At 41.4% G+C, this 12,691-nt stretch overlaps 1 protein-coding gene across 14 annotated transcripts in view; it reads left to right on the forward strand.

Annotated features, from left to right (window-relative positions):
* The window catches only part of LOC101058403 (myomegalin), a 42,054-nt gene that overhangs the window by 13,044 nt on the left and 16,319 nt on the right, over window positions 1–12,691 (forward strand). For 5 of the 14 annotated variants that reach the window (XM_054670044.2, XM_024355067.3, XM_063815475.1 and 2 more), the window contains 2 exons: window positions 1,131–1,353; window positions 4,697–4,854. In XM_054670044.2, coding sequence (XP_054526019.1) covers window positions 1,320–1,353; window positions 4,697–4,854 — 192 coding nt within the window. In that variant the 5' untranslated portion in view covers window positions 1,131–1,319. Of the gene's footprint in view, window positions 1–1,130; window positions 3,902–4,696; window positions 4,855–12,691 lie in introns of all 14 variants that reach the window. The other 9 variants (XM_054670045.2, XM_063815482.1, XM_054670048.2 and 6 more) reach the window with 5 other exon arrangements.

A 12,691-nucleotide genomic window follows, 5' to 3' on the forward strand; every position in this document is an offset into this window, starting at 1 on the left:
ACCTCCATTTTCTGTTGCATATAAGTAGAGTTATTGATGTTCAGTTTGTTCAGCTTTTTTCTGGTGAGAGTGGGAGTGATGGCTTTTAAGCACTTTACAAGTCTGGTTGTAATTTCTGATTTTTTCTTCAAGCCATCAATAAATGTCATATAAATCCTCCATCGTACTGTTAGTTGTTCTCTGGACGCTCCCCACATGAGGTCCTGCATCCCTCTGCTCACCCTACTTCTGATTGTTCACAAGGCCAACTGCGTAGCTGCCATCCTGGGGCTTCCCTTGCCTCCTCTATCATTCTGGGTCTCCAGTTTCTCAGATATCAGGTTTTCCTAGTGGTTTTCTCTTTCATTTTAATGTAAGTACTTGTGCATAACATGCGTCACACATTTGCCAGTTTCATGGTGGAAAAAAATTTATCCTAACAGTAGTGTGCTCAGATTGTTTTTTCTGGTTTTAATGTTATGAATTATTTCAGTGACATTCTGAGACCTAACCTTTTCTATGGAGTTTTCCCCCCACCCCTCTAGAAGCTCTTGGGATCTTTTGCTCATGCCTAGAGTTCTGGCATTCCAGGATGATGTACCGCAGTGTGCCTCATTTTTTGCTTCCATGGGTTAAGCATTTCATCAAGCCATTCATTAGGACACTGTATGTCTTTAAGGCCCAGGATATTTTCTCATAATGATTATTCGATATTTTCCTCCCCTTTGTTTTCTCTGCAGGTGAGAGAAATTGTTTCAATTAGTAGTGATTTATTTTGCCCTTTTCATAGCAAACGTGTGTGTGTGTGTGTGTGTGTAAGAGAGAAATACTTACTTGATGTCGTGTGGAAATTATTGCCAGGTACCAAATTACAAAGCAAACACACAGTTACATCCTGAACCCTGAAAAGATGTCAAAAGAAAGATCCCAAGAGAAGCTCATTCATACCCTCACCAAGTCTCTATACTTTTCTAATGGTTAGTGCCAGAAATGCTAGCAATCCTAAAACTCTGCTAAAAGAAAGAGAATTGTCATATTAGGTTTTGGATAACAGGTTTCAGGTTCTTCTCATGCTCTTGAGTCTTTGGAACTTGCTGGAATCAGTATACTTCTGCAGGCAGGGGTAAGTGAGATGCATTCCTGTCTTTCAGGAGATGTGGAAGAGGTCTCAGGAGTTTTCAAGGCCACATCCATCAGTGCACATTGTGCTTATGGAATCTGTGATGTCACTGCCTCCCCCGATGAAAATCAGCCCTGAATCTGTTTGCCTTTAGGAATTAACACCAGCAGAGGAGCAGTAAAACAACGTGGGATTCTTCTGGCTTCTGGAGCCTCTGCATATGTCAAGACAAAATTGCTTCACCAGTGAATCAGGTCACCCAGCATCTCTAACTATTAAAATTCAGCTTGGTTGGACATAACCTTGGGTTTTATTGATTTGTTGGAGTTTGAAATACTTATTCTAGATACTAATCAGGTTTTCCCATGTTACATGTACTTTCTTCAATTTCGTGCTTTCCCTTAATCTGATGCCCAATTTTATGTGTGCACAGACTCATTTTTCATTTTCATGTAGTCAAAGCCTCAAAAAGTCTCACCCCAATTTCTTCATGAAAACTTCATCAAAGGTTTAGTTCAATCCTATAAGCCTATAATCAAATCCAGTCCTTTCCAGAAAAGAAGTTCTTATGTAAGCAAATTCACATATTTCTGTCTTGGTAGAAACCATAAAGAGTCATTGATAATCATTTGTTCAACTGAATACAAAAGATTAATGTCTGGGTACAGACAATCAATTTCTTATGAAAATGATTTAAGGTTATTTGGCTTCATTGAAAATGGAAAAACATCTTAGGATTCCCAGAGGAACTTTTACATTTATGGTAGTCTATCAACATTGTATCAGGAATGCTGCTGTACTCCCAGAAGTGGTTGGTGATCACTACAGATCACAAAAGTTGTTTCCAAGCTCAGATTTAGTACAATTTTCTATCTCAATATTATCTTTTATTTATTTGTAATATTTAAAACATTTAAATCCATGTCTATCATACTTTCTGTGTATTAATTATTTTTAGTAAAATATGATTTTGTTCTTGTTTAAATTTCACCATTATTTTAGATACCAGGGGCACATGTGTAGGATTGTTACATGGTTGTATTGGACCCAGGTATTAGTGGGCATAGTACCCAATAGCTAGTTTTTCAACCCACTCCCTCTTCCTTCCTCTCCCCCTCCTGGTAGTCCACAGTGTCTCCTGTTCCTCTGTTTATGTCTGTGTGAGCTCACTATTTAGCTGCCACTTCTAAGTGAGAACATTCGGTATTTTGTTTTCTGTTCCTGCGTTAGTTTCCTCTGGATTGTAGCCTCCTGCTCTATCCGCGTTGTTGCAAAGGATGTGATTTCATTCTTTTTTATGGGTGTGTAGCATTCCATATTGTGTATGTACCACATTTTCTTTCTTTAATCCACCGTTGATGGGCACCTAGATTGATTGCATGCCTTTGCTATTGTCAGTAGCCTGGTGATGAACATACTAGTGCTCGTGTCTTTTTGTTATCATGATCTATACTCCTTTGGGTATATACCCAGTAATGAGATTACTGGTTGAATAGCAGCTCTGTTGTAAGTTCTATGAGAAAACTCCAAACTGCTTTCCACAGTGACTGAACTAATTTACATTCACTGCAAAGGTGTATAAGCCTTTTCTCCACAGCCTCATCGGCATCTGTTGGTTTTTGACTTTTTAATAATGGCCATTCTGACTGGTGTGAGATGGTATCTCACTGGAGTTTCTATCTGCATTTCTCTGATGATTAGTGATGATGAGCATTTTTTCCTATATTTGCTGGCTGCTTGTGTGTCTTCTTTTGTGAAGTGCCTATTGATGTCTCTTTGCCCACTTTTTAGTGAGATTATTCGGGGTTTGTCTTCTTGTTGCTTTTTCAAAGTTTCTTGTAGATTCTGGACATTAGACATCTGTCAGATGCACAGATTGTGAATATTTTCTCGATTCCGTATGTGGTCTGTTTACTCTGTTGATGGTTTCTTTTGCTGTGCAGAACCTCTTTAGTTGATTTAGGTTCCAGTTGTCAATTTTTTATTTTGTTACAGCTGCTTTTGAGGGTTTGGCCATAAATTCTTTGCCAAGGGTGATGTTATTTCCTAGGTTTTCTTCTAGGATTTTTCTACTTCGAGGTTTCTGTATGTAGTGTTTCATTGCAGATGACAACCATCCGGAGACTAATCATTACAAGCCAAGAAAGGGAATTTATTGTTTGCCAGAAAAAACATCCAACACAAAAAAATTAGCAAAGGAGATTCCTGAGTGTCCCTTTCTGTAAAGCATCTAGCATTGTTCTCTGCAGAGTTCAGCAAACGTTTTTCTGTAAAGGGCTAGAGAGATATTAAATATTGTAGGTTTCTAAGCCAAGAGGCAGAAACCATGGTATTATGTAAGTGCACATGTAACCAAGGAGAAAACAAATTTCTATACCATTTTCATCGATGAGATCCTAAGTTAACAATAGTAACTGAGTAGAACCTCTCAGGTGTTAAATGTTCTTTGCATTGAGAGCCTAGATCTGCCCACCTAGGCTCCCTGGTACAGCCCTCCCTTCCCTCCCCACAGGCCATTTCCTCCCTGCTTCCCTCAGATGAAGAGTTCCATACAAAAGACCTACTCCCCTGAGAAGCAGTGAAGTGGTCCTGGGGCCCACCAAGGCCACACAAATCAAGGAGTGGGTGACCTCACCCAGCTGATTTTGAGATCACCTTTGTAAAATGACATCTTGCTGGGAGATGGTCATCAGACATAAGGCCATGGATGTGGCTGTTGGAGGAGGTGAGAGGAGAGATGCCCAGGGGGAGAAGTGGCCAAGCACCGACACCTCTGCATCCAACCTCACAAAAGACTCAAGGGTATGCAGAAATGGAGATGGGGGAATGGAAACCTCTTTCAAGCAAGGCTTTGAGGCCTGGTACTGATCTCTCTTCTTCCTCCTGCAACCTACCGCACCTGCAGTTTTCTCACCTCAGTTGATGGAAACTCCATCCTTACATACGCTCAATCCAGAAATCTTAGAATTTTCATTGACTGCTGATCTGTCTCTCACCCCGTATAGCTGATTAGCCAAGAACTCAAGTTATCTTGAACTGTCAGGGTGTGGACCTTAATCCACACCACCCTTTTCTCCCTAGTTTAGGAAACTTGGCAAGTCATTTCTCCTGATAAAGACAATAGGATTTCCTTGAAATTGCATGATTTCAGTCCTTCCTAGATTCATGACTCACTTAAGAGCACTGTTTTGTTTGCTACCATTTTCCCCTATTTTTATTTCATACCTGTTTGATCTGCACTCTTTCCTATATGGCAGGCAAACCAGTTCAGGTGTGCTTTCCTAATCATAGAATTAGCAATAATAGCACCCTTGGTAACAACTTATTTCTGGCTGCACCACCAGGCAAATGTCACAGGATTTAATCGGTAGAGGATCTTAGGATCATCTATATATCTTGATGTTATAGACTGAAATGTTTCCTTGTGAATTCATATGTTGAAAGCTTAACCCCCAAGTTGACTGTATTTTGAGATAGGGTTTTTAATGCGGTAATTAATGTTAATGAGGTCATACAAGTGGGCCCCTAATCTGGTGGGAATGGTGTCTATATAGGAGGAGGAAGAGCATCAAAGAATCTCTCTCTTTCTCCACGCAGGCACAGAGGAAAGACTACGGGAGGACACAGCAAGAAAGTGGCTTTCTGCAAGCCAGGAAGAGAGGCCTCCCCAGAAACCAACCCTGCTAGCATATCCAACCTCACAAAAGACTCAAGGAGAACTTCTGGCCTCCAGAACTTTGAGAAAATGTCTACTGGTAAGCCACCCAAACTTTGTTATCTTTCTATGGCAGCCTGAGCTGACTAATACCCTTGGTAGGTGGGCGGCACTCACCTAATTGGGCTATATGATGTGAAGTTAAAGTACCTTTAGCAATAGGCACCATCTAATTTCGTTGTATAGATATTGTGTCTTTTGCATTGATATTGCCTCTCTTAGTTGTATGTATATTGATGCATGAGGCTAGGATTACAAGAATAGTCAAAATAGGAAGAAAGAAGAGAAAGGTGGTGAAGATATGAAGTTCCATAATTGCATCCTCTACCCACATCCTGTTCTTAGAATCTTTTCCACTGGAGGCTGCACCTGTGTACCCTCAGATTCAATCTGAGCACACAATTATTTATACAAGCAAGGCAACTTTTCCAATTTTGCCTATCACCTGCTTGGAGAAACAAGTACTTCAATCACCAATTTGAATATTCATTGAGATAACTGTTCGGAGGTTGATAAAAAATGTGGCATCTCCCTGTATTGTTGCTTTCTCCTGGGCCAACAATGCCGTCTGTACTCTGCTGGTCTGCATTTGACCACAAACTGGAGTCGCAGCAAATCTTAGCCTCTTGGGAAGCCTATTTTTTTTTAAATTTTATTATTATTATACTTTAAGTTTTAGGGTACATGTGCACAATGTGCAGGTTTGTTACATATGTATACATGTGCCATGTTGGTGTGCTGCACCCATTAACTCGTCATTTAGCATTAGGTATATCTCCTAATGCTATCCCTCCCCCCTCCCTCCACCCCACAACAGTCCCCAGAGTGTGATGTTCCCCTTCCTGTGTCCATGTGTTCTCATTGTTCAATTCCCACCTATGAGTGAGAACATGCGGTGTTTGGTTTTTTGTCCTTGTGATAGTTTGCTGAGAATGATGGTTTCCAGTTTCACCCATGTCCCTACAAAGGACATGAACTCTTCACTTTTTATGGCTGCATAGTATTCCATGGTGTATATATGCCACATTTTCTTAATCCAGTCTATCGTTGTTGGACATTTGGGTTGGTTCCAAGTCTTTGCTATTGTGAATAGTGCCACAATAAACATCTGTGTGCATGTGTCTTCATAGCAGCATGATTTATAATCCTTTGGGTATATACCCAGTAATGGCATGGCTGGGTCAAATGGTATTTCTAGTTCTAGATCCCTGAGGAATCGCCACACTGACTTCCACAATGGTTGAACTAGTTTACAGTCCCACCAACAGTGTAAAAGTGATCCTATTTCTCCACTTCCTCTCCAGCACCTGTTGTTTTCCTGACTTTTTAATGACTGCCATCCTAACTGGTGTCAGATGGTATCTCATTGTGGTTTTGATTTGCATTTCTCTGATAGCCAGTGATGATGAGCATTTTTTCATGTGTTTTTTGGCTGCATAAATGTCTTCTTTTGAGAAGTGTCTGTTCATATCCTTCACCCACTTTTTGATGGGGTTGTTTGTTTTTTTCTTGTAAATTTGTTTGAGTTCATTGTAGATTCTGGATATTAGCCCTTTGTCAGATGAGTAGGTTGCAAAGATTTTCTCCCATTCTGTAGGTTGCCTGTTCACTCTGATGGTAGTTTCTTTTGCTGTGCAGAAGCTCTTTAGTTTAATTAGATCCCATTTGTCAATTTTGGCTTCTGTTGCCATTGCTTTTGGTGTTTTAGACATGAAGTCCTTGCCCATGCCTATGTCCTGAATGGTATTGCCTAGGTTTTCTTCTGGGGTTTTTATGGTTTTAGGTCTAACATGTAAGTCTTTAATCCATCTTGAATTAATTTTTGTATAAGGTGTAAGGAAGGGACCCAGTTTCAGCTTTCTATATATGGCTAGCCAGTTTTCCCAGCACCATTTATTAAATAGGGAATCCTTTCCCCATTGCTTATTTTGGTCAGGTTTGTCAAAGATCAGATGGTTGTAGATATGCGGCATTATTTCTGAGGGCTCTGTTCTGTTCCATTGATCTATATCTCTGTTTTGGTACCAGTACCATGCTGTTTTGGTTACTGTAGCCTTGTAGTATAGTTTGAAGTCAGGTAGCGTGATGCCTCCAGCTTTGTTCTTTTGGCCTAGGATTGACTTGGCGATGTGGGCTCTTTTTTGGTTCCATATGAACTTTAAAGTATTTTTTTCCAATTCTGTGAAGAAAGTCATTGGTAGCTTGATGGGGATGGCATTGAATCTATAAATTACCTTGGGCAGTATGGCCATTTTCATGATATTGATTCTTCCTACCCATGAGCATGGAATGTTCTTCCATTTGTTTGTATCCTCTTTTATTTCATTGAGCAGTGGTTTGTAGTTCTCCTTGAAGAGGTCCTTCACATCCCTTGTAAGTTGGATTCCTAGGCATTTTATTCTCTTTGAAGCAGTTGTGAATGGGAGTTCACTCATGATTTGGCTCTCTGTTTGTCTGTTATTGGTGTATAAGAATGCTTGTGATTTTTGTACATTGATTTTGTATCCTAAGACTTTGCTGAAGTTGCTTATCAGCTTACGGAGATTTTGGGCTGAGATGATGGGGTTTTCTAGATATACAATCATGTCATGTGCAAACAGGGACAATTTGACTTCCTCTTTTCCTAATTGAATACCCTTTATTTCCTTCTCCTGCCTAATTGCCCTGGCCTGAACTTCCAACAGTATGTTGAATAGGGGTGGTGAGAGAGGGCATCGCTGTCTTGTGCCAGTTTTCAAAGGGAATGCTTCCAGTTTTTGCCCATTCAGTATGATATTGGCTGTGGGTTTGTCACAGATCGCTCTTATTATTTTGAGATACATCCCATCAATACCTAATTTATTGAGAGTTTTTAGCATGAAGCGTTGTTGAATTTTGTCAAAGGCCTTTTCTGCATCTGTTGAGATAATCATGTGGTTTTTGTCTTTGGTTCTGTTTATATGCTGGATTACATTAATTGATTTTCATATGTTGAACCAGCCTTGCATCCCAGGGATGAAGCCCACTTGTTCGTGGTGGATAAGCTTTTTGATGTGCTGCTGCATTCGGTCTGCCAGTATTTTATTGAGGATTTTTGCATCAATGTTCATCAGGGATATTGGTCTAAAATTCTCTTTTTTTGTTGTGTCTCTGCCAGGCTTTGGTATCAGGATGATGCTGGCCTGATAAAATGAGTTAGGGAGGATTCCCTCTTTTTCTGTTGATTGGAATAGTTTCAGAAGGAATGGTACCAGCTCCTCCTTGTACCTCTAGTAGAATTTGGCTGTGAATCCATCTGGTCCTGGCCTTTTTTTGGTTGGTAAGCTATTGATTATTGCCACAATTTCAGAGCCTGTTATCGGTCTATTCAGAGATTCGACTTCTTCCTGGTTTAGTCTTGGGAGGGTGCATGTGTTTAGGAATTTATCCGTTTCTTCTAGATTTTCTAGTTTATTTTCATAGAGTTGTTCGTAGTATTCTCTGATGGTAGTTTGTATTTCTGTGGGATGGGTGGTGATATCCCCTTTATCATTTTTTATTGCGTCTATTTGATTCCTCTCTCTTTATTAGTCTTGCTAGCAGTCTATCGATTTTGTTGATCTTTTCAAAAAAACAGCTCCTGGATTCATTAATTTTTTGAAGGGTTTTTTGTGTCTCTATTTCCTTCAGTTCTGCTCTGATTTTAGTTATTTCTTGCCTTCTGCTAGCTTTTGAATGTGTTTGCTCTTGCTTTTCTAGTTCTTTTATTTGTGATGTTAGGGTGTCAATTTTGGATCTTTCCTGCTTTCTTTTGTGGGCATTTAGTGCTATAAATTTCCCTCTACACACTGCTTTGAAGGTGTCCCAGAGATTCTGGTATGTTGTGTCTTTGTTCTCGTTGGTTTCAAAGAACATCTTTATTTCTGTCTTCATTTCGTTATGTACCCAGTAGTCATTCAGGAGCACGTTGTTCAGTTTCCATGTAGTTGAGCGGTTTTGAATGAGTTTCTTAATCCTGAGTTCTAGTTTGATTGCACTGTGGTCTGAGAAACAGTTTGTTATAATTTCTGTTCTTTTACATTTGCTGAGGAGTGCTTTACTTCCTACTATGTGGTCAATTTTGGAATAGGTGTGGTGTGGTGCTGAAAAAAATGTATATTCTGTTGATCTGTGGTGGAGAGTTCTGTAGATGACTATTAGGTCTGCTTGGTGCAGAGCTGAGTTCAATTCCTGCGTATCCTTGTTAACTTTCTGTCTCATTGATCTGTCTAATGTTGACAGTGGGGTGTTAAAGTCTCCCATTATTATTGTGTGGGAGTCTAAGTCTCTTTGTAGGTCACTAAGGACTTGCTTTATGAATATGGGTGCTCCTGTATTGGGTGCATATATATTTAGGATAGTTAGCTCTTCCTGTTGAATTGATCCCTTTACCATTATGTAATGGCCTTCTTTGTCTCTTTTGATCTTTGTTGGTTTAAAGTCTGTTTTATCAGAGACTAGGATTGCAACCCCTGCCTTTTTTTGTTTTCCATTTGCTTGGTAGATCTTCCTCCATCCCTTTATTTTGAGCCTATGTGTGTCTCTGCACATGAGATGGGTTTCCTGAATACAGCACACTGATGGGTCTTGACTCTTTATCCAATTTTCCAGTCTGTGTCTTTTAATTGGAGCATTTAGCCCATTTACATTTAAAGTTAATATTGTTATGTGTGAATTTGGTCCTGTCATTATGATGTTAGCTGGTTATTTTGCTCGTTGGTTGATGCAGTTTCTTCCTAGCCTTGATGGTCTTTACATTTTGGCATGTTTTTGCAGTGGCTGATACCGGTTGTTCCTTTCCATGTTTAGTGCTTCCTTCAGGAGCTCTTTTAGGGCAGGCCTGGTGGTGACAAAATCTCTCAGCATTTGCTTGTCTGTAAAGTATTTTATTTGTCCTTCACTTATGAAGCTTAGTTTGGCTGGATATGAAATTCTGGGTTGAAAATTCTTTTCTTGAAGAATGTTGAATATTGGCCCCCACTCTCTCTGGCTTGTAGAGTTTCTGCTGAGAGATCCGCTGTTAGTCTGGTGGGCTTCCCTTTGTGGGTAACCTGACCTTTCTCTCTGGCTGCCCTTAACATTTTTTCCTTCATTTCAACTTTGGTGAATCTGACAATTATGTGTCTTGGAGTTGCTCTTCTCGAGGAGTATCTTTGTGGCGTTCTCTGTATTTCCTGAATCTGAATGTTGGCCTGCCTTGCTAGATTGGGGAAGTTCTCCTGGATAATATCCTGCAGAGTGTTTTCCAAATTGGTTCCATTCTGCCCGTCACTTTGAGGTACACCCATCAGACATAGATTTGGTCTTTTCACATAGTCCCATATTTCTTGGAGGCTTTGTTCATTTCTTTTTATTCTTTTTTCTCTAAACTTCCCTTCTCGCTTCATTTCGTTCATTTCATCTTCCATCACTGATACCCTTTCTTCCAGTTGATCACATCAGCTCCTGTGGCTTCTGCATTCTTCACGTAGTTCTCGAGCCTTGGCTTTCAGCTCCATCAGCTCCTTTAAGGACTTCTCTGCATTGGTTATTCCAGTTATCCATTCTTCTAATTTTTTTTCAGTTTTTAACTTCTTTGCCATTGATTTGAATTTCCTCCTGTGGCTCAGAGTAGTTTGATCATTTGGAGCCTTCTTCTCTCAACTTGTCAAAGTCATTCTCCATCCAGCTTTATTCCGTTGCTGATGAGGAGCTGCATTCCTTTGGAGGAGGAGAGGCACTCTGCTTTTTAGAGTTTCCAGTTTTTCTGTTCTGTTTTTTCCCCATCTTTGTGGTTTTATCTACTTTTGGTCTTTGAAGATGGTGACATACAGAAGGGTTTTTGGTGTGGATGTCCTTTCTGTTTGTTAGTTTTCCTTCTAACAGACAGGACCCTCAGCTGCAGGTCTGTTGGAGTTTGCTAGAGGTCCACTCCAGACCTGTTTGCCTGGGTATCAGCAGCCGTGGCTGTAGAACAGCAGTGGCTATAGAACAGCGGATCTTGGTGAACCGCAAATGCTGCTGCCTGATCGTTCCTCTGGAAGTTTTGTCTCAGAGGAGTACCCGGCCATGTGAGGTGTCAGTCTGCCCCTACTGGGGGGTGCCTCCCAGTTAGGCTGCTCGGGGGTCAGGGACCCACTTGAGGAGGCAGTCTGCCCATTCTCAGATCTCCAGCTGCGTGCTGGGAGAACCACTGCTCTCTTCAAAGCTGTCAGACAGGGACATTTAAGTCTGCAGAGGTTACTGCTGTCTGTTTGTCTGTGCCCTGCCCCCAGAGGTGGTTCCTACAGAGGCAGGCAGGCCTCCTTGAGCTGTGGTGGGCTCCATCCAGTTCAAGCTTCCCAGTTGCTTTGTTTACCTAATCAAGCCTGGACAATGGCAGGCACCCCTCCCCTAGCCTTGCTGCCGCATTGCAGTTTGATCTCAGACTGCTGTGCTAGCAATCAGTGAGACTCCGTGGGCCTAGGACCGACTGAGCCACGTGCGAGACATAATCTCCTGGTGTGCCGTTTTTTAAGCACATTGGAAAAGCTCAGTATTAGGGTGGGAGTGACCCGATTTTCCAGGTGCCGTCTGTCACCCCTTTCTTTGACTAGGAAAGGGAACTCCCTGACCTCTTGCACTTCCCGAGTGAGGCAATGCCTCACCCTGCTTCGGCTTGTGCACAGTGCGCCACACCCACTGTCCTACACCCACTTTCTGGCACTCCCTAGTGAGATGAACCCGGTACCTCAGATGGAAATGCAGAAATCACCCATCTTCTGCGTCGCTCACGCTGGGAGCTGTAGACCGGAGCTGTTCCTATTCGGCCATCTTGGCTCCACCCTCCGGGAAGCCTATTTTAAGATAGTCCCCATCTCAAACTTGTTTTAAGACTAGTATGCTGATTGAGAAGAAGTAGCCTCATTGTAAAAATTTAACTAGAGCTGGCGTGAACTTGGGAGGTGGAGCTTGCAGTGAGCCTAGATCACGCCACTGTACTCCAGCCTGGGTGACAGAGTGAGACTCCGTCTCAAAAAAAAAAAAAAAAATTTAACTAGAGCTGCGGGTGACAGTTGTGAGTTTCAGTACAGGTCTGGGCCCAGGTTTCCTTTGAGCACCAAATGAATATGCTCCTTTGCAGGGATCTTCAAGGTGCTCATTATTTCTATCTCATAGCCTCAAAAGAAGTGATCGGCTAACAGAATTTGTGTACTATCCTGAGGAGAAATTAGTGTAGAAATAGAGAAGATAAAGAATTTATAAAATAGATTCTACAGTTGTTTAAGATGTAGAAAGCTGCAAGAGACAGTTGTTCCACTCTAATGACAAGAGAAAGCTGTATGGTCTGCAAAATCTTATGTGTTTTGATCCCACCAGAGAGCTGAATTTGCAAGGCCACTAGATCAACTGAAGTCCAAAGCATGAGAACCCCCACTAAAGAAGGACAAACAGATGAAGCAGTTTTCTTCCAGTTAATGGAAGAAAAAGATGGCAGCCATAAATGTTGGTTGGAGAAAATCACTGAAGTTTTCATCATTTCTTAAAGGCCAAATGTGAACTATTGTGACAGCTTAGAATCTATGCGAGTCCCAGATACATAGCATGTTTTTGCCCATTTGCCAAGTCTTTTCCTCCCACATTTCCTGAGTGCTGACAAGAAACGTGGCAGGGAAAGAGAATTTCTTGAGCTTGCCACAGTGGTGTAGGCATATAGGTCATGATCGGCCACCACAAGAGTACAGGCACAAAACCTCGTTGCTTCTCTCACATGAAACAAAAGGCATTTGCCACTGATGTTGGAGGAGGGAACCCTTCTTACCTTTGGTCCCAGGTATAGGTCACCTGCTGAGTAGAGTTAGACACAAAAGCTACCTATACTAGACAAGGAGAGTAGAGTTGCTCTTTCCCAAGACTTCCCA

This window comes from Pan troglodytes, chromosome 1 (genome assembly GCF_028858775.2).
Source record: "Pan troglodytes isolate AG18354 chromosome 1, NHGRI_mPanTro3-v2.0_pri, whole genome shotgun sequence".
NCBI lineage: Eukaryota > Metazoa > Chordata > Mammalia > Primates > Hominidae > Pan > Pan troglodytes.